Source organism: Strigops habroptila, chromosome 3, assembly GCF_004027225.2.
Source record: "Strigops habroptila isolate Jane chromosome 3, bStrHab1.2.pri, whole genome shotgun sequence".
NCBI classification, from domain to species: Eukaryota; Metazoa; Chordata; class Aves; order Psittaciformes; family Psittacidae; genus Strigops; species Strigops habroptila.
Genome location: NC_044279.2, coordinates 82,495,305 through 82,516,424, shown reverse-complemented (window position 1 = coordinate 82,516,424; position 21,120 = coordinate 82,495,305). Strand labels below are relative to the sequence as shown.

Here is a 21,120-nt window from a genome sequence, read left to right as displayed (position 1 = left end):
GCAATTCTTGAAAAGGATTATGTCAACCTCCTCCAAACAGGCTGTATCAGATTTTGATTATGTTGCCTCTCCTTGAGCCAAGTGGTGAAGTAAAGTAAAAGTAAAGTGAAGAAGCAACCTTCCTTTTGTGGAACCTGCTCCCAAAGTCCAGTGACTTCACTCAATGCAGGAATTAATTTCTGATTTGTTTGTTTTATCAAGCCTGATAATTAAATACATTAGAAATTGGTAAGTCCCAAATACTAGTATTTTCCATTTGCAGAATTGTCATTGCAGGGGGAAAGAAAGGTGAATATGTGTATTTGCATGAGGATGGATAAAGATTCTTCTATTTTGAGATATTTTTCCCTCAGGATTAAAATGGACTAATACCATGACCCCTACTATCTCAAAACAGTAAAACGATTTTATAATATGATGACTGTATTACCGTAGATTACCAAACCGCAGTCAGAATGGTTGGCTGTGGAAGTCAGTGACAGTTTTCACATGCATACGCATACATGGATATGTGATGCCTACAGAGAGGATTCCAAGACAAATGGTTTATAAAACAAATTTTCCTTTAAAAGAACGAAAATAAAGGCTTGTTTCCATGTCTTGGGTGTTCTCTCTAAATTTTAAACAATTGCAAATACTTCTCCTTTTTATGGAAGAGTGAATTTGTTTACATTTCTTCCCTGTTTCCAGAACAGCATTATGAATTTATTGTATTATTGCCTTGGTGAATCTTTGTGTATTCTGACTAAGGTGCAGTGCCTTTGTGTGGTTCTTTGGGGGGTATTTCTTTAAATGTGTTTAATGAGGAATACACATAGGTTTAACCAATGTTTTCTGATCTTTCGGATGCTTTTTGAATGAAACCCGTTACAACTAGTAACATATAGAAAGCCTGAGCTATGTTTTTAACTTAACAAAATCCTAGAGATGCATGCAGTTTTTTATTTGCAACTTCCTCAGTTGATAGTTCATTTTCATTTAAAAGGAAATGTTAATATCTTTTCACATTATTTTGAAAGGCTGTTGACAATGATGTTACTAGCAGGCATGGCATCCATTTAAAAAAGAAAAAAGACCCACAACTTTATTGCAGTCCAATGCAGCATGTGAAATAGCTTTTCAAAAATAAAGAACAAACCCTCATAACTTGATCAAGATGTTTGCGTTTATTCCAATCACAGAATATCTAGTGTATGTTTTGAAAGAAAAAGCTTAATTTCCTTGGTATTTTTTAATCAAGTTTAAGAATGGAACTAGTAATAATAATAATTCATAATATAATTTGCTTAACTGAAGCAAAAATCTTTTTTTTTCCTGTCCCATTTCTCACAAGGGTTTGAATACTGTTCTTGTGTAAATATTCCTCCCTCTGGAATACAAATGATTGCACATGATGAATAGTGACATGAAGTATAGTTTTAAGAGGACACTGTCAAATTCATTCCTGCCTGTAAATGATTTTGCCTTACGAGGCTGAAAACAACATGATTTTTATACACAAGTGGGTACTTTCTAGATTTCAGTACCAGTAAAACGTCAATAGAGTGTTCTGCAAATTGGTTGGACAGTGTCAACTTGGAAAGATGTTTTGTGCATTATATCTGTAAAGACTAGTGCAAAAGAACACCCTGGATTCTCCTTGCGGATAGGCAGATATAGAGGTTAATGCCAATGGTACCTGTTTAGTTGAGCTCATTGTGAAGAATAAATTTGAAAGACCTAAAATGTAATATGTTCAGGTTATTACACTAGTGCAAGTAGTTTTGTATTTCTACATGATTTTACCCCTATCTCAGAGTACCAGCTTGCTTTTAAAAATGCAGTCCCCCTAGTTACTGTCCTCAGAATACTCTTGCAAAATCAGGAGGAACAAGCTGCTTGGGACAAAGGAGCATCATCTAGCGAATAGGAAGAGAAGGAGCTACAAGGGAAGGTGGGTGTGTAGGGTAAATGTCCGTGGGTGTGTAGGGTAAATGTCCATGGGTGCTGCCTGTTCACTTGTGTAACCTTAATAGTCATGGAATTCCAGGCTTTTTTTTAATGATGTGCATAAATGAACTATGAGCAATTAAAAACAAAACAAATCAAAACATTCAATCTTATTAGATTTCTGGCTTTCATAATGTTCTAGAAACAGGATGCCAGACTACCAAAAAGTTGCCAGTTTAATTTGCAGTGCAGATGTATGTACAGCCACTGACATCTGCACATGCATTTCTCTGAATGCAGTGACCTGCTTTTCAAACCCTCATTTTTGCCTGTGTGCATGTCTTGCAGGCTGGCAAACTCACCTAACCCCTTGTTGAACTTAGCATCTTATGAAAAAAGCAGTTCATTTTCAGAGCAGCGTAAGGAAGTGCATATTGCTCCAGGATGTGCTTTTGAGTGAGAAGCTGGCATCATGTTTCCTGCAATCGGTGTGTTCATTTAAAGAACTGCCCTAACTTTGTTCTTCATTTCAGGCTCATTCGTGTTTGCTGTGACCGTCACTGATGCTGATGCTGGCTCCAACGCCGAGCTCCACTATTCCCTTGTGGGGAAAAACTCCGAGAAATTCCACATCGACCCAGTGAGGGGGGCCATCCTGGCTGCAAACCCGCTGGCAGGAGAGTCCGAAGTCACCATTTCTGTGCACGTGAGGGACGGCGGCCGGTACCCCAGGACAGACTCTACAACTGTCACCGTGAGGTTTGTGAACAGAGCAGAATTCCCTCGTGTTCAGGCAGATCAGGAGACCTTCACATTTCCTGAAAACCAAGCAGTTGGTACACTTGTCACCACTATCTCTGGATCTTCAGCGAGAGGAGGCTCCTTGTCTTACTACATTGCCAGTGGTAACCTGGGCAGCACCTTCCTGGTTGACCAAGTGACAGGACAGCTTTCTGTCGGGCAGGCTTTGGATTTTGAAGCCATACAGAAATATGTGATTTGGATCGAGGCCAGAGATACAGGCTTTCCTCCCTTTTCCTCATATAAGAAACTGGAAGTGATGGTTATGGACGTCAATGATAATGCACCGGAGTTTGAGCAAGATCCCTTCATTGCAGAAATAGTGGAGAACCTGTCCCCGCGGAAGATTCTGACAGTGGCTGCTGTTGACAGGGATAGTGGGCTAAATGGACAGCTGAATTATGAAATAATTGATGGCAATACAGAGAATAGCTTCAGTATCAATCGAGCCACTGGTGAGATCAGAAGTGTCAGGCCCTTGGACAGGGAGAAGTTGTCTCGATACACACTAACCATAAAAGCTTCAGATAAAGGCACCCCACTCCAGAGCACGACTGTCAAAGTTATCATTAATATTTTAGATGAAAATGACAATGCTCCAAGGTTTTCCCAGATATTCAGTGCTTCTGTGCCTGAAAGTGCACCTTTGGGCTTTACAGTAACCCGAGTCACGACGTCGGATGAAGACATTGGGATGAACGCAGTCAGCAGGTACTCCATCAGGGATACAAGTCTCCCATTTACCATAAATCCCAGCACTGGGGACATCACCATCAGCAGACCACTGAACAGGGAGGACACAGACCGCTACAGAATCAGGGTCTCTGCACATGACTCCGGGTGGACGGTGAGCACGGATGTCACCATATTTGTTACGGACATTAATGACAATGCCCCACGATTTACAAAGCCGTCCTATTACCTGGAGTGTCCCGAGCTTCCTGGGATTGGGTTGAAGGTCACCCAGGTTTCAGCCACTGATCCTGATGAAGGGTCTAATGGCCAAGTCTTCTACTTCATAAAATCCCAGTCTGAGTTCTTCCGAATTAATGCAACCACAGGGGAAATTTTCAACAAGCAGTATTTAAGGTACCAAAACTCTAGTGGTTCAAGCAATGTCAACATTAATAGGCACAGCTTCATCGTTACTTCTTCAGACCGAGGCAGTCCTCCATTAATAAGTGAGACAACGGTCACCATTAACATTGTAGACAGCAACGACAACGCACCACTGTTCCTCGCTCAGAAATACTTCACTCCTGTTACAAAGAATGTGAGGGTTGGCACAAACTTAATTAAAGTTACCGCAGTGGATGACAAAGATTTTGGCTTGAATTCTGAAGTGGAGTACTTTATCTCTGATGAGAGCAAAACCAATAAATTCCGACTGGACAGGAGTACAGGTTGGATTTCTGTGTCGTCTTCACTAATGGCTGATTTGAACAAAAACTTTCTGTTTAAAGTGAAAGCAAAGGATAAAGGTAATCCTCCACTCTCATCCGAGGTAGCCGTTGAAATAGTGGTCACAGAGGAGAATTACCATACACCCGAGTTTTCTCAAAGCCGCATGAGTGTTACTATCCCAGAGAGTCACTCTGTTGGAACAGTGGTCAGGATGGTTTCAGCCCGAGACAGAGATGCAGCTATGAATGGGTTAATCAGATACAATATTTCCTCTGGAAATGAGGCTGGCATCTTTGCTATTAATACAACTACTGGTACACTGACACTAGCAAAAGCACTTGATTTTGAGCTATGCCAAAAGCACGAGCTAGTTGTTACTGCCACAGACGGAGGATGGGTGTCCAGAACAGGCTACTGCAGTGTCACCGTTAATGTCATTGATGTGAATGATAATTCTCCAGCATTCAGCCCTGAGGACTACTTTCCCAATGTGTTAGAAAATGCCCCCAGCGGGACAACTGTTATTTGTTTAAACGCCACTGATGCTGACTCTGGATCTAACGCTGTGATTGCATATGCTATTCAGTCCTCAGATAGTGACCTCTTTGTCATTGACCCCAATACAGGAACGATCACCACCCAGGGATTTTTAGATTATGAAACAAAGCAAAGTTACCATTTAACAGTAAAGGCTTTTAATGTTCCAGATGAGGAAAGATGCAGCTTTGCTAGTGTCAACATCCAGTTAGAAGGGACAAATGAATATGTGCCCCGGTTTGTGTCCAAGCTTTATTATTTTGAGGTTTCTGAGGCAGCCTCCAAAGGTACTGTTGTAGGTGAAGTTTTTGCAAGTGATCGTGACATGGGAACTGATGGAGAAGTCCACTACCTTATCTTTGGCAGCAGCAGAAAGAAAGGCTTCCATATAGATGAGAAAAGTGGTCAGATTTACGTTTCAGGACCTCTCGACAGAGAAAAAGAAGAACGAATCTCTTTGAAAGTTCTTGCAAAAAATTTGGGGAGCATTCGTGGTGCAGATATAGATGAAGTAACTGTTAATATCACTATACTGGATGCCAACGATCCTCCTGTTTTTACCTTAGGAAGCTACAATATACAAATCAGCGAGGGTGTTCCTCCAGGTACCCACGTTACGTTTGTGAGTGCCTTTGATTCAGACTCTGTCCCTAGCTGGAGCAGGTTTTCCTATTTCATTGGGTCTGGCAACGACAACAGCGCCTTTTCCATCAACCCGCAGACAGGACAGGTGACGGTCACTGCAGAGCTGGATCGAGAAACGTTGCCTGTGTACAACCTGTCAGTGCTAGCCATCGATTCAGGAACACCATCTGCTACAGGAAGTGCCTCTTTATTGGTAACTTTGGAAGATATCAACGACAATGGTCCTACCTTGTCCACCAGCCAAGGAGAAGTCATGGAGAATAACCGTGCGGGAACTCTGGTGATGACGCTTCAGTCGTCAGATCCTGATCTCCCTCCAAACCAAGGTCCCTTTACATATTACTTGCTCAGCACTGGCCCTGCAACCAGCTACTTCAGCCTTAGCACCACTGGTGTGCTGACAACCACTAGGGAGATTGACAGAGAGCAAATCAGTGATTTCTACTTGTCAGTGATTACAAGAGACTCTGGCATTCCTCAGATGTCTTCCACAGGAACTGTGCAGATCAAGGTAATAGACCAAAACGACAACCCATCTCAGCCCAGAACAGTAGAAATCTTTGTTCACTACTATGGCAACCTCTTCCCAGGTGGAATTTTGGGCAACGTAAAACCTCAGGATCCAGATGTGCTAGACAGCTTCCAGTGCTCCCTCACCTCAGGAGTCACCAGCCTCTTCAGCATTCCTGGGGGTACCTGTGAGCTGCACTCACAGGCAAGGTCCACAGATGGCACATTTGACCTGGCTGTCCTCAGCAATGATGGGCTGCACGGTGCCGTTACCAGCAGCATCCGGATTTTCTTCGCGGGCTTCGGCAACGCCACCATTGACAACAGCATCCTCCTCCGCCTGAGCGCCCACAGCGTGCGGGATTTCCTGACAAATCACTATCTCCACTTCTTGCGCATCGCCAGCTCCCAGCTGACGGGGCTGGGCACTGCCATCCAGCTTTATGGACTGTATGAGGAGAGCAACCACACCTTCCTGATGGCGGCTGTCAAACGCGGCAACAACCAATACGTGAATCCCAGCGGTGTGGCCACCTTCTTTGAGAGCATCAAAGATGTCCTCTTCCGCCAGAGCGGGGTGCGGATCGAGGCTGTGGACCACGACTGGTGCCTGCAGAGCCCCTGCCAGAACGGAGGGAGCTGCCTGAGGAGGTTGGCAGTGAGCCCAGTTCTGAAGAGCCACGACAGTGTCCCCGTCATCATTGTGGCCAACGAGCCCCTCCAGCCCTTCGTGTGCCGGTGCATGCCAGGGTACGATGGGAGTCTGTGCGAGACAGACATCGATGAATGCCTCCCTTCCCCCTGCCACAACGACGGGACTTGCCACAACTTGGTGGGGGGTTTCTCATGCAGTTGCCCCGAGGGCTTCACTGGCATGGCCTGCGAGAGGGACATCAACGAGTGCCTTTCCAACCCATGCAAAAATGGTGCCGCCTGCCAGAACTTCCCAGGAAGCTTCAGCTGCGTTTGTAAGACTGGGTATACAGGTACGCTTTTACTTCTCTAGATCTTACAGTCCAGAAGAGATGTAAAGAGGGCAGAAACTTGCCTTTTTAGCAAAGATTGTCTGAATATGAGCATCCCCATAGGTGAAGAGGTCATGCAAAATGAGGTAATTTGTGGTCATGAAAACTCAGAAGACCAGGTGCCCACAGTATTATTTTATTTTAGTTCTGTCCTCAGGCAAATCTCACTTACCTGATTTGCATTAGAACAGAAAGATTTTTGCAAGAGCTGTTTTAATTTATTAAATATGTAGAATCCATTTCTAATGCTTGAGTATGATTTTTCTGTTCTTGTCATTGTTCTGCATTTCAAAACTGCTAGGAGTGTGCCAAGCAAGAAAATTGGCCTCTGCCCCGAATTGCTTAAAGTCATATGAGACAGAAAACAGATGAAGGATATGGGAAAAAGCAGAATTCAGGCAAAATGATCAAGCATCTCTGTTATGTATTTTGTCCATTTGTAATTTTTTTTTCATTAACAACAGAAATATCTGCAGTATTTCCACCTCTTCTGAGTATTTTTTTCTCTAATATTTATTACACTTTCAAACATAGCAGTATTTTATCCCTAGAAAAGCAGGCTGATATTTGCTTCTGTCATGAATGTTCAAGGAAGGTTTGAACAATTTCAGCCATTGCTTATGAGCACTTTGTACAGATGTCATAAAAAAATCTCATCAGAAAAGATTAGGTAAGGCTTTCCGTACCTTTTTCTAAGGAGTATTTCTCTCCTTAAGGTAGGGTGGGTATTCAGTCTTGCCACCACTGCCACCAAAACTCATTTGTAACCAGTGGAGTGACCAGGAGGTTGATTATTATATTTTTATTTTTTTTTTTTTCCTAAACCAGATTAGGACAGGAGATATGATACGCTTTATTACAAAGAAGAAGGTTAATCAAAATAAAGATTTGAACTACTTCATTTAAAGCACAGCTACAGCAGTAGATGCATACTCAGTGTGAAAGGACTGTTGATACAAAAGTATACGGATGTGATCTTTTGTGTGGACCTCACAAATGTGCTAATGAGCCTCAGGTCAGGAGCAATTACTGTTAATTGACGAGCAGTTCTAATTAAGTTACCAATCCAGGATTTTATTTCATGTTGTATTAGTACATCAAATTATTTTGCCAGGAGCATGGTAAATAATTCTAGGGCACGTATCCCCTGTAACTCTTTAGGTCATTAGCACCAGAGATTACTTTGGCATATGTTTGCTGTCGCAACGAAGCAAAACACTTCATTAGCTCTAGCAACATATTATAGTATATGCCTCTAGCCTATAATTTGAAACATTAAAGAAACGTCCAGTTTAAAGCTCATATCTTAATGTTCAGCCCTCATGTTAGCTAAAAATCAAGTTCTACATGTGACAAGCTTGAAAAAAGAAGAACGTTTTAACTAAGATAATGTAATGAGAGACTCTTACAGTTTGAAGTGTTTGACTGCTTTCACGCCATGAATTAAATGTGGCATCTGATATGAGCTGTCTTAAACTCCTTGTCAACACAAATAAATTTAAAATAGACTACCACTGAGGCAGACGTTTCTATCTGGGGGTCAGATCTTTTTAAATCAGTTGGCCATTGCAGAATCAAGAATTATTTAAGTGTCTGAAGATTAATTGATCAAGACAGAAAACAAATGGCACCAAAGTATGTAATTAAAAACCAAAATATCTTCGGAGTTGAATACCAGCAGAACTTATTAGATAAGATCACAATAAATATTCAGTATATTTAGACATTTTATGTCTACAAAAGCATATTTTAAATTCTGCAAATGTAATATTCAGTAGGTTCTGCAAACAAATGTCAGAATACAGATTGTTTGAGAATACTTTACATGGGGACTATTATGTCATTATACTGCCAACAGAAAGAGAACACAGCTGCTTGGGCGTTTAATCCTGATTCATATATGATTAAAGATAGTCGTAATGAATGTGAAAAAAAAAAGCTTGTTTCCTTATGAATACAAACCTTCAGTGCCTCAGAAGAAAAAAATACAGAGAAAGAAAAAAGAGACATCCAAAATGGTACATTTCTAATTCCGTTTACCATGTTCATCGCTTTGCTGCTTCTCTTGGAATGAAAATACAGGCTTATAATTGAGTTTGCCTGCTCAGTATTAAACTAATATTTACATGGTGCTGCATTCAAGTAGAAATTAGTGTTTTCTGAGATAGACTCTCTGTTCACAGTAAATTAGAGTACATGTAGAACTTTATAATGGCCTACCTGAAAACGGAGAGTCTTACTTTTCCTTGATTTATTATGTTTTGTCAGCTGCATTTCACTTCATCATACTGTAAAGGTAATGTACTTCTTTTCACTGAATAGGATTATAAAGACTGATTGCCTCAGAGCAACATCATTAGGGTTTAAACAGTCTGTTATAATTACATCTCTTAATGATGATCAGGTTTTGGTTTTAAAATAATAACTTTCTGGAGGGAATATACTTTATGATTTACAGTAGTTGTCTGCCCTGCCTTTGAACCCTTTGTTTCCTGTTTTCCAGGACTCATTAAGATGAAGGAATGTAGGTTTGTTAAATTGTTTCAAATGCAAGATTAAAATATTAGAACAACCACTTTAAAAGATGGACACAGAGAACCACAAAACCTGAAACTCTCAAATCAGCTGAAATCTAACCCAAGAGCATTCAGCTGGTACCTGTTCCTGTTATATTTTTCTATTAAAAAGGAAAAATTTATCAGGAAGTTAGATTTTTGCATAAGCCCCCTGCATGTGATGATATCAGCTTCAGGTGGTGAATGATGAATGCTGTCTGTTATCAATTATCCAGCATTACTCTAATTTTCATGGTCTTCAGAAAAAAGATCTTTCTGACACAAAAATGAATACCCCAAATATTTCAACATTATCTTTCTGGAAAGCAGTAAAATGGAGCACTTGGGTTCAGGTGAGGATGCTTTTGTGCATAGTGGCTAAGAGTTTCTTAGCGTCTTCAATCCAGTAAGGTTCTTTGAATGATTTGGTTTATCTGTGCAAGAGAGAATTTCAAAATAGCTAGTAATTGTGTAAAATCTCTACTCAGGAAACAATATTTTTTCTAATATTGAGATAGGACATGGGGTAATAGCTTTAAACTGAAAGAGGGGAGATTACAACTAAATATAAGGAATAAATTTTTTACAGTGAGGGTGGTGAGACACCGGTACGGGTTGCCCAGAGGGTTGGCAGATGCCCCATCGCTGGAAACACTCAGGGCCAGGTTGGATGGGGCTTTGAGCAACTAACCTCTAGTTGAGAGATGTCCCTGCTCATTGCAGGGGAGTTGGACTAGATGACCTTTAAAGGTCCCTTCCAAAATAAACTTCTATGATTCTAAACACAATTTTATTAGCTTCATGAATTATTCAAACAATTGTTAAATAAGATGTTGTTATTCACTGGTTAAAATATGTGCAGGTAAAATAAACAATCCATATTCTGTAGCTGGCTCAGCAAATATGTCAGCTTTAATGTTAGCTAAGAAAAAGAAGAGTAGTTAGATTAGATTGCAAAGAACATGAGTAAGCCTTATTAGCCACACTTGATTTTTGTGTAAACTCAGAATCATCAGAGCTATTTTGAGCATCTCTGCCTCACTCTTGCTACATGTTCCCCTCAGTAAAAGAACTGTGCTATGTACCAGAATATTGAAACAAAGAGCAAAATGTAAGATAAAAAGTTAGCTCATCCTTCAGTCATCCCCATTAGAGAATAAAATATAAATAAATACCCCCAAAGCATAATTAGATTCAGACACTGGAAATGTTTCCTGGATTTATGATGAATCTACAAGTTATATATTAACCACAGGAATCCTCCAGCGCTCTGTTTCCATCCTGCTTGCAGTTGCACATGGAGGGCTGCTGCTCACACAGAAGAACTGCCTGCAAACTTCTTTAGGTTAAACAGAAAAATAGAGGGAGGGGAAAAAAAAAGAGGTATTCTTAATTAGGTGACCAAAGTTGTGACATTCTGAAAAAGCTAGTAGTGTTAATACAGCACAGTCCTGATTTTCTACAGTTTAGGGGCCAGCAATCCCTAAGAAACGCATGTTGTGTATTGCTGTCATGTGAGATGTAAGAATTATGTGTGTGATATATAAGAATGGACACCCTTTATACAAGCTCATGTTGTACTTTTAACTTAAATATATGTTATATGGTTTGAGGAATACAATAATTCATTATCAGTGCAATAAGAAGTATTAAGGCAGTATTAGCCATTGCCATGTGTATATATCCCAGCCTAGATGAAATTCAAGGAGAGGTCTGGAAGAGTGTGGCTGATTTTGCCAGGTTTTGCAGAGAAACATGAGGGATAAACTTCATGATACTTCCATGTTTTTGCTGAGCAGGCAGCAAAGGCAGGCGCTGCTGGCAGAAGAAAAGAAGTCAGGTTCCAGGGGTGGTGTATAGGTGAAGCATTGCTAAAACTGATAAAAGCTGAGCAATGGAAAACTTTGAAGTGAAGAGCAATACTTCTGTACTTAATGTTTCCATACAAATAAAATTTTAGGTTTGTACAAAGAATCCCCTTTTCGGTTTTCAGCATCTGTTAAAAACTTCACTTTTTCTCCTGGTTCCCTTCCTTGTTGAAGTGAATTATCACTGAAGTTATTTCAGTTTATTCTCTGGTGAATAATATTTACCACATGTGACAATGTCTGCTTAGAAAAGGACTGTATCCAGGGTAACTTGTTTTAGCTCCAGAGCACTGGTGTCCCTCTGAGTCAGGAAGGAGGTTGTAATGGATGAGGAAAAATAAGAGAGTCATATAATGTACAATAGCAGCCTGTGTTCAGCATGCCATGTTCATACATGATCCAGCAAGGGCTGTCTGTGTCTCTGTCACGCTAATGAGCACATTGCATTCAATAGGGGGGAAAAAACATATTTATTTTTTTTTTTAGTTTAGCATCTCCTTTCATTTCATGTTCTTTTACAGACACCAGTTAATAATAAAAAATCCAATTAAAAACCAAACCACCAATACCTATAAGAGATAATTACAATGAGACATTTGAAAAGCAGAATTAATTTCTCTGGGCCATGCATGATGGCTGTGTCAGCGCTGGGAGCAGCCCAGCATCGTGCCTGTGTTTCTCTCTCTATCCCACAGCCGCAGTGGGTTCCTGCACCCTTCCTCCTGGCTGTGCGTTCAGCATTGGTTCATAAGCTCATTACCTAAATACGAGCCTGACTTTCCTATCGACCTGAATACTCTGACCTGGAAATTGCTCTTATTCCCTAACCGCAGGGAAGATGTGCGACTCCACTGTCAATTACTGTGAGTGCAACCCCTGTTTCAATGGTGGATCCTGCCAAAGCGGGGTGGAGGGATATTACTGCCACTGTCCCTTTGGTGAGTACACTTCTCCCCTCTGCTTTATCTTCCCTTTCCCTATTAATATTTCTGAAATCTCTATTTTTATCTGCATGAAACCGGTGGGTGTCTATATGGATCCCATATAGACAGGTAGGCAGGTGTTGGTCATCTCCTGGCTCCATGCTCTCTATTTTCCCCAGCTGCAAGAGGGAGAAGCCAATATTTCTGCCAGCATGGCAGGAGATGGAAGAATGAGGCAGTGGGGGGCATCACTGTGGCTGCTGGGGGGCCACACCGAGGGCTCAGAGCAGTGCTTGGCTTTCCTGCCTAATAACAGATGCTTTTAGGAGAGCTGAGGAGTGAGGTCGCTGTAAATAACATCAGTATTCTTGCATCAAAGTGCAAAGAAGTCATCATGTTAAACTAGAAAAAGGGACTTTGGGATGATATTTAACAGAGAGGACTTGATTTTCTTTTGAGAAATATGAATAATTTGCCAAAATATCTGTAAAGCAAGAATTGGAGGGCACCCACATTTTTCCGCAAGTGAGGAGTACTGCATTAGATATTGGCACTTTCATATTTAGTAGATTTGATTAAGAGAACCTGACTGAATCAGAACAGTTTTGCTAGCCCACACCAGTACTTGACCATTTCATTTATTGTATATTAATAAAGTTCTGAGTTCCAAAACCAGAGTACTGTTCCAAGAGTCAGAAAAGCATATAGTACTGCCAAAATAATTAAAGTATTAGAATTTAATTATCCCAAATTTGGTTTGTGGAATGAACCCAATAAAGACATAAAACAATACAGATATTTTAAGGTGTCATGATGTAATTGCAGCAAGATTGGTTCTGAATGCAGATTTGTCATTGTTCATATAGAAAAGCAGAAAAGTAAATGCAACAGATTAACCAAAAAGCAGATAAACCTGAGAAATCATCTAAAATGTTTGAAGGCTTTAATGAAAAGCCTCACACAAAAATATGGTTCGCAATACACACTTGTAACTACCTCTGCATATGGTTTTCTACTAACATGTGGAATAACTTCTTTATTCTGTTTTATTTCCTTTGTTTTATGTTTCCTCAGAGTTTATTCATTTCCTATATAGTATATTGTAAATGTAACTAATAGTCATAAATTAAGTCTGAAGTTTTTTCTCATTGCCACTGCAGTAAAAAAAATTGCGGGAAATTATGTGACAGAGATCTGAAAAGAAATACATAGAATGCACCAAAATATTCAAATCAATAAAAACACAGCAAGGCATAATGTTTTAGTTGCACATATGCTTTAGTTGCACATATCATAAGTATAAATAATGAACCACTGATTGAGAAACAGTTCACATAACAGCTGAAAAGAGAAAAATAAGATCAAGTTGCAAATTTATTTCCATAACTGGATTAATAAGTGCCTGATAATAATTAACAACCCTATCCAACATAACTGTCAAACTCTTTTTTTTTGTTGCTTTCTAAAGAAACCATAGAGCTCAATGAAATATACTTTGTGTTTCAATAGATGTAACTCACTTCTAACTCAATTTTTAAGCTTAAATATATGTACTTCAACACTCATGTGTGGATAATAGGATTCTTCTGTTCAAGTCATGTATTTTTAATAATACATTAGAAGTTTCGCAGAGAGCCTGTGTGTCACAGCCATGTCTAGAGCACGTCAGTGCTTTGTTTCTGAGAGAATGCACAGCAAGGGAAAAACTATCTGACGCCAGATTTTACTTTTCATTTTGCAGGTGTTTTTGGGAATCACTGTGAACTGAACAGCTATGGATTTGAAGAGTTGTCCTATATGGAGTTTCCCAGTATGGATCCAAACAATAATTACATCTATATAAAGTTTGCCACTATAAAGAGTAATGCTTTAATGTTGTATAACTATGATAACCAAACCGGAGAGAGGGCAGAATTTCTGGCTCTGGAAATAGCAGAAGGGAGGCTGAGATTCTCCTACAATCTTGGCAGTGGCACATACAAGCTTACCACAACCAAGAAGGTGTCTGATGGACAATTTCACACAGTGATTGCCCGAAGGGCTGGAATGGTAAGAAATACTAAAATAAGAAGATTAAATTTAAGACAAGTTCTTAAGCCAAGTCACTTTGGCTTCCATATGAACTCAGAGGAGAATAAAATTAGTAACGTTGCATTTGCTAGCAGAACCTCCAACTTTGGAAAAAGCCTCCTCGTTTCTGTCTTGCTCCAACTGACTCGAAGGACTAGAATGGTTTGTTTAGTATGATGATGATAATGAATTAAACCAACATAACGCAATGCCATGTACTCTAAATGTGAAAAATGAGAACCAGGAGTAATTAATTAAATAAATTACTACACATGAGGCTAATTAACTGATGCAGATTACAGGGATGATTATTAGGGAAGGCTTAAGGCTAAAAGCCTCAAAATAATTTTTCTCAACGTTTAGAAAATAGAAACAGACAAACTTAACATTCCTTGAAGTAATTCAGAGATTTTACCAATCTCATCAGACTGGAAGCCTTTTTTTCCTCTGTAACATACATGTAAAATGTTCAAAGGTGCTACATTGAGAGGGTGTTTTGGGGGGAAGGAGGGAAGTTACTTTTCTTTTTGTCCCCCAGAAAGCATCCGAGGGGAGGAATTCTACCAAAAATTGGACTGGGACAACTGATTGCCATATGCCTGATACTCTGACCCCTCTCCTGTCTTCATTTTTTTTCCAGTAAATGTTTTCTATTCCTCTTCTCTCATTTTTTAATAATATTTCCAAAGCAGAACATAAACCAAATGCTCTTTGAGTTCAAGCCAAGCTTTTTGACTCCACAGTATTTGAGTTAGAAATGAAACAAAATCTATTTGCCATCCATAATCAGTAACTATTGCCCAACAGCTCCTTTCTCAGGGAGAAATGGCCAGCATACGTGGAATCCCATATTCTTCCCATGTTTGAAATTAAAGTCATATAAGAATAATATATGGCTGGGGCTCCACATTTTGTTTTGTATATGGAAGCCAGAAGTGATGTAGGGAATAAAAGAATAAACTGTTCTACCCAGCGTGGTTCCCCCTGAGTCCCTGTAGAGATTTCCCATTGTGAACTGCTGCAGAGGGCAGTGCTGCTGAGATGCAGCCCTTTTGTATATTTGAGCTGCTCTGCTCAAGAGCTTCAGATGTGGGGTGAGACATCCACAGGCATAGATGTCCTGAGAGCAGCAGAAGAATGTATTGCCTTATGGTCTGTGGTTCTTTGTAGGACCAGGGTTGTCTCCTGACCTGGTGCTTTTTGTCTTCTCTCTTAGAGAGTCTGGAGCCTGAAACTGCATTTCAGTTGTGTAGTGCAAGACCTTATTTCCCCATTTATTAAAGGTGGATGGTTTAGTGTACAGCTGGATTAGCAAATCCAATTTGTGTGTGTTTGCAGGAGTTATATATCCAAAGAAGATGAAGGATAATTGTGTGTTGAGTCATGACTTAATGCAGATATTTCATAATTTGCATCACAGCTTCCAATGGAAAGCCTAAATCTTGAAAGGTACCAGGTTCCCATTTTAGCCACTAAATTAGGGTGATATTTCTATCAATAAGTTTTAAATGGCTAAGTATAGGAGCACACATGTAACATTACAACAAATAAATGAAATACACTTAAGAAAAAAATTGAGCAGTAAAATGTTTTACTTGTAGATATGCCAGAGGGCTAGACTATAGAAGAAGAGATAACATAAAAAGGGCTATTTGCAGAAAAAGTGAGTTATGAATGCTTCTGTCTGAAAGTGAACACTTAAGACAACCTATACCTTTGTGTGATTTTTTTTTTTTTTTTTAACTTTTAAACCTTCTCAGTAATGTCAGCTGTTTACAAACACAGTATGTGAAATGAATCGCCTTTGTCTTAGATATTTCTGTTGCAGGAAAAATGTCTCCCAGGCATCCAAAACTGTATAAAATAGCCTCCCTTCAGGATTCCAAATCTGTCATTTCCTACAGCACAGTGGGATTTTATCGGAAACTGGTAAAATCATTAAGTTGTCAGTCCTGAGCTATTGCAGAATGACAGGATAGAAGTCTCATAATGCAGCAAGGTAACTATAGAGTAATGCTTAAGTAACAAGCAGGAACATTTGACTAACATTAGAAAATAAATTGTATGAACTCTGGTCCAAGTAAAACATACTCTCAAATATCTAGCCCTTGAGCTGGGGTTGGAGCTTGGCTTTCACAGTGCATAGCGATATAAGTTAGGGAGATTACACTGATTGAGCTAAGAACAAAAAACTCATTTCATTTTTTGTTGTTGATATTCTAAAGGAAAATATGTATGCGTGTGATGGCATACAGACCAGCCAGCTTATTAGTCTTTCTATGAATTGTTTCATTTATACAGGGCTATAATCTGCTTTGGAACTGCAGACTGATGTTTCTTGGGAGAAGCAGTTTGCTCATTATTTATGGAAAGAAATTCAAGATAAGCTTTCATTAAAACAGCAAAGTGAACAATTTGGGTGTGCTGTAGGGCATGATTTAGGGCTAAGAGCTATGAATTTATTTGGTCAATACAATGCATCAGCTCACAGTATGTATTTGGAATGGACACAGACAATCTATGGGGATTTTAACAGGATGCTGTTAGTGAACTTAGTTGCAGGCAGGAAGAAAAGCCCTTGCAGGGTAATGATGTACTGATAGCTAGTGCTGTTTGCTCAGGTCCAATAGAGTAAGCTAAATCAAAATGTAAACTAAGGCATTTTTAAAAGTGACATTGGATTTAAATTTGCTGCAAAACGGTACCACACATTTAGTTGAAACATGAGAAGCTGATATGTACAAGTTGGAGATTATGTTTATTTTTCTGAAAATTTGTTGTAAGGAATAACCTTCAGTGGGTTTAGTTTTGGGTTTGTTTGGTTTTTTTTTCCCAGTGCATCTGTTATTAATAAATCTCTGTGGGGAAAATTCATTGCTAAATAAGGAATAAAATAAAAGCTCCTTTTTAAATCAGCAGGAATAATTTCATGATGTTAACGAAAGCTTTGGTTAGACTTTTAGAGCTTACAGATAAAAGTGCCATGATTCACTTTAGTGTGAATGGCTGAGATGGGTAATGAGGTAGCCCATTGTCTGGGACTTGATGGCTTGGAGGTGATAATAAAGAGGAAGTGCTGGCGATGCCTGGTACTCCTCTGAATGTCAGATTGGTCCCACTGTAGGTATCCTTATTTTTCCACCATTATTATTGTCAACAAACATCCCTTATGACACATCAGCCTAAGGGTTACCTTAATCAGGTCCACTTGGTTACTGTTGGAATATTATTGAGTGGTTGGTTATTATTTTTAACTAGTAATCTCAGTGTTTGTACTCCCAGCTTTTGTAATGTGCTTTTTATCAAGTTAAAGCAATGTGTTTAATGCCATGGTCAAGCCCCTGAAGGGATGCCCTTGGTGTTTGGAGGGAGCAGCTCTCTGTTCAGATCAAGAGTAGGATACAGTACAAGCCAAAATAATGCCATTTCAAGGAGGAAAGCAAACAAACATAAAAGAAACCCTACCCAAATCTGCAAACCTTGTGTTTACCTGATTTTCTGTATGAAGTAGTCAATTAGCTCACTCTCTGCTAGTATCCACATCTTGGTGTTCACTGTGTTGATGCAGATTGGGGTTGAGCAGTGGCTCTGAAGCACCCTGCAATCCTGAGTGACAGTAATACACAAGTGCTCCGTTCTTGCCAAGTTCTTGATATAATATATTTAATCAGTTAACGTGGTTGGTGGCTGCAGCCTTGTAATAATATTCAGCATATTTGTGTGCGTGGCTTTTGCAGGCAGCATCACTGACGGTGGATTCCTGCTCTGAGGATCAGGAGCCAGGCTACTGCACTGTTAGCAATGTTGCTGTTTCTGCTGACTGGTAAATAATTCTTCATTTTGTGGGGGAATTTTTTTGAGTAAAATTTAAAAGAAATCACCCTCTAAAACCGGAGAAATTTGGAGTCATGACAACATGCTCTTAGCCCAGCCTCAAGCAAGGGATCAATACCTCAGCTGCTCTCTGTCAGAGGCATGCAAAGGCAAGGATCCCAAGTGTTATTTCCTCCCATCTTTGCAGAAGCAGATTGAATTTTCTACATGTACTGGTTCTCACTAACTTAGGCTACATTTCTGCATGGAGTTGATTCAGAAATCCCCAATTCTTGACTCCATGTCTGTCCCCAGGCTCTTGTGGCACGCAAGAAATGTATGGCTATGGGTAGTCTGCACTGTGGTGTAAACAGGGATAAGACTTATTGCGTAATGATTTGGAGTCCTGTGTTTGTTTATTTATTTAAACTGCACCTCTCATTTCTTATAAAGGTGTGAGAGATAACATCACCTGATTACTGCTTTCTTAAATAACAATAATAATAATTAGTAATTGTTTTGACATTGTTTTGAGTTATTTCCAGTTGCCATCTTTTACAGTTTTCATTTCTTAAACATTGCCCAGTACAGAAAACAAACCTTATTTCTTGTGTTTACCCTAACTAAGCCTTTCTGTTGCATCTTTAGATCCTTTTTGGAGATAACAACAGCTTCAGTCCCAATCACTTTGGCTAATTTCTTACAATAATCACAGTCATATTCCCTGTGACACGTGATATCCCCACTAGCAAAGGTGTTATATCTTTGTAAAATAATGAATCCATCTTCCAGCTATGTTAATATCATCTACAATTTAACAGTAATTGAGAAAAAACTTTATTCATTATGATTTCAAGCACACTACTCAGTCAAGTGAATAGAAATTTTGACATGTAATAACGGAGTGGGAATTCAGAGTCATACCCATTAAAACTGTTAGTTCCAGCACTACTGATCTGTCTCCCTTTCTAAATGTAAAATACGAATTTGAAGGAGGAATTTTAACTGCATACCATAGCTGATGGTTACAGTTCCTGTGTTGTCACTGCTATCTTAATGTCTGATGCTGATAAATTGTTTTTCTGCCTCTTTTTATAGGACTCTCGATGTACAACCAAATCGGGTTACTGTTGGTGGCATCAGGTCTATAGAGCCCATCCTTCAAAGGAGAGGACAGGTGGAAAGCCATGATTTTGTGGGCTGTATAATGGAGTTTGCAGTCAACGGACGTCCCTTGGAGCCCAGCCAGGCTTTGGCAGCTCAAGGAATCTTAGATCAGTACGTCTGCTATATATGGTATCGAATGGACCGCATCTACAATAAAGGAAGCTGTCATGGAAGTCAGATAGTGTTCCATTCAGACATCATCAGTTATTTCTTATTTAAAAAATGACTGTAGAATTTATTGTAAAGTGAGGAAAATGTAGGAAGAAAGTGAATTTGGCTGAAAGGTTCACAACATATTACAGAGGCTTCAAAAAAGCAATATCATTATATTTCTATTGCCAATTATTATTAATGGTGCTTTGCAGGCTGAAATAGAGTAGCCTTGTTATTGAGTTTCTTTATAAATTCCACCTGGGTTTGACTATACTCATACTGTTTGCTAACCCTCTACTCCCTCTTATTTCTTTTTAATCCACAATGTCTGTTGTATCACTTTGCCTCTTAAGTGTCACTGAATTTCCCTCATATCCTCCAAGCAGTCTTTCAGAAATGATGAACTATCTGATTCTGTTGGTTTTTCCATCTCAGTATTTGAAGTCACAAGTTGTAGCAATAATGTCCGTCTTCCATCCAAATTTGCTAGCCCCTCTTTCAACCCCCAAGTTTGTGCTGTTCATTGTGATATGAAGCCTCTGGGGGAATGCAATGTAAAAAGCACCTAAAAGACTTTCTTCTTCTCTTGTGTAACAGGAAATAGGAGCTTCATTGTCTCTGAATTTATTGCTCTTTCAAAAGACTGTTATAATTTGTCACTGAAAATCAGGATCTGTTTAGAAACATGAGCTGTCTGTGGAGAAGAGCCTCTCCATTTTCGCATCTCTGGGGGAAAGAAAGGGAGTATAGTTCAAACACAGGATGCTTCCCAGTGCATTCACTCCACTTCTTTGTGCATACATTCTTCAGCATCTACGTTTCTGTTTTGTTTCAGGTGTCCCAGACTAGAAGGTGCTTGTACAACCAGCCCCTGCCAACATGGTGGCACCTGTGTTGATCACTGGTCATGGCAGCAGTGTCACTGCAGAGACGGACTGACAGGAAAGCACTGTGAAAAATGTATGGAGGAGATTTTACCATCTTTCCCTTTAATGTAAACTCTGCTTTAACCAAATGCCATTAAGAGTTCCTTTTCAGGGGCATGGGATAATTTTGTAAGCTCAGGAAAACAAGCAGCATGCTTGCCTCTTAAATAATTTTGAAGGAGAAGTCCACAATCGATTGTTGTCCTCTCATGAGCTAAAAAGAGCAACAGGTTGCATATATTATTTTTTCTGGCCTGTATATCACATTTCAGGTAACTTGCACTCATTTAAAACTGCTGCTTCCAAGTAATATATAATATCAGTAACTAAATAAAGCTATCCTGTAGGACGGATTTGTCTGCTACAGGGAGGTAAGACAGTAAGGGAAAAACCCTTCCTTTCACATAAGCATTATGTGCATGTGCTGATGTCTCCTCTGGACTGTAGGGCTTTTTATCAAATGACCATCAGATTATAGGCAAGAAAATATGGTAAATGTAATTGAAAGCAAGCCATTTACACTCTGGGATTATTAAATCACATGTGGATAGCTCTGTAAATCAATACGGGATTGTCTAGGAAAGCAAAGAGATTTATTTCCATGTAGTTGTAGTATAATGACTGGGCTTTGTTTTCTTACATGTCCCATTATTGTTTAGCTGATTTATATGCTTTTATTGTGCTGGTTTACAAAAGAATTTAACCATAATTTTAACAGCATTTGGTAGTCAATGCTCTGCCATTCTTTATTCTTTTTTTTATGCCGTAACAAATAGTCATTACCTCTGCCTTGA

General features: G+C 39.5%; 1 protein-coding gene across 1 annotated transcript in view; it reads left to right on the top strand.

Moving 5' to 3' along the window:
- The window catches only part of FAT4 (FAT atypical cadherin 4), a 139,409-nt gene that overhangs the window by 104,709 nt on the left and 13,580 nt on the right, over nucleotides 1–21,120 (top strand). Inside the window, exons 9-14 of the mRNA XM_030480094.1 lie at nucleotides 2,463–6,812; nucleotides 12,108–12,212; nucleotides 13,939–14,246; nucleotides 18,005–18,090; nucleotides 19,179–19,358; nucleotides 20,236–20,360. Coding sequence (XP_030335954.1) covers nucleotides 2,463–6,812; nucleotides 12,108–12,212; nucleotides 13,939–14,246; nucleotides 18,005–18,090; nucleotides 19,179–19,358; nucleotides 20,236–20,360 — 5,154 coding nt within the window. The remainder of the gene's footprint in view (nucleotides 1–2,462; nucleotides 6,813–12,107; nucleotides 12,213–13,938; nucleotides 14,247–18,004; nucleotides 18,091–19,178; nucleotides 19,359–20,235; nucleotides 20,361–21,120) is intronic.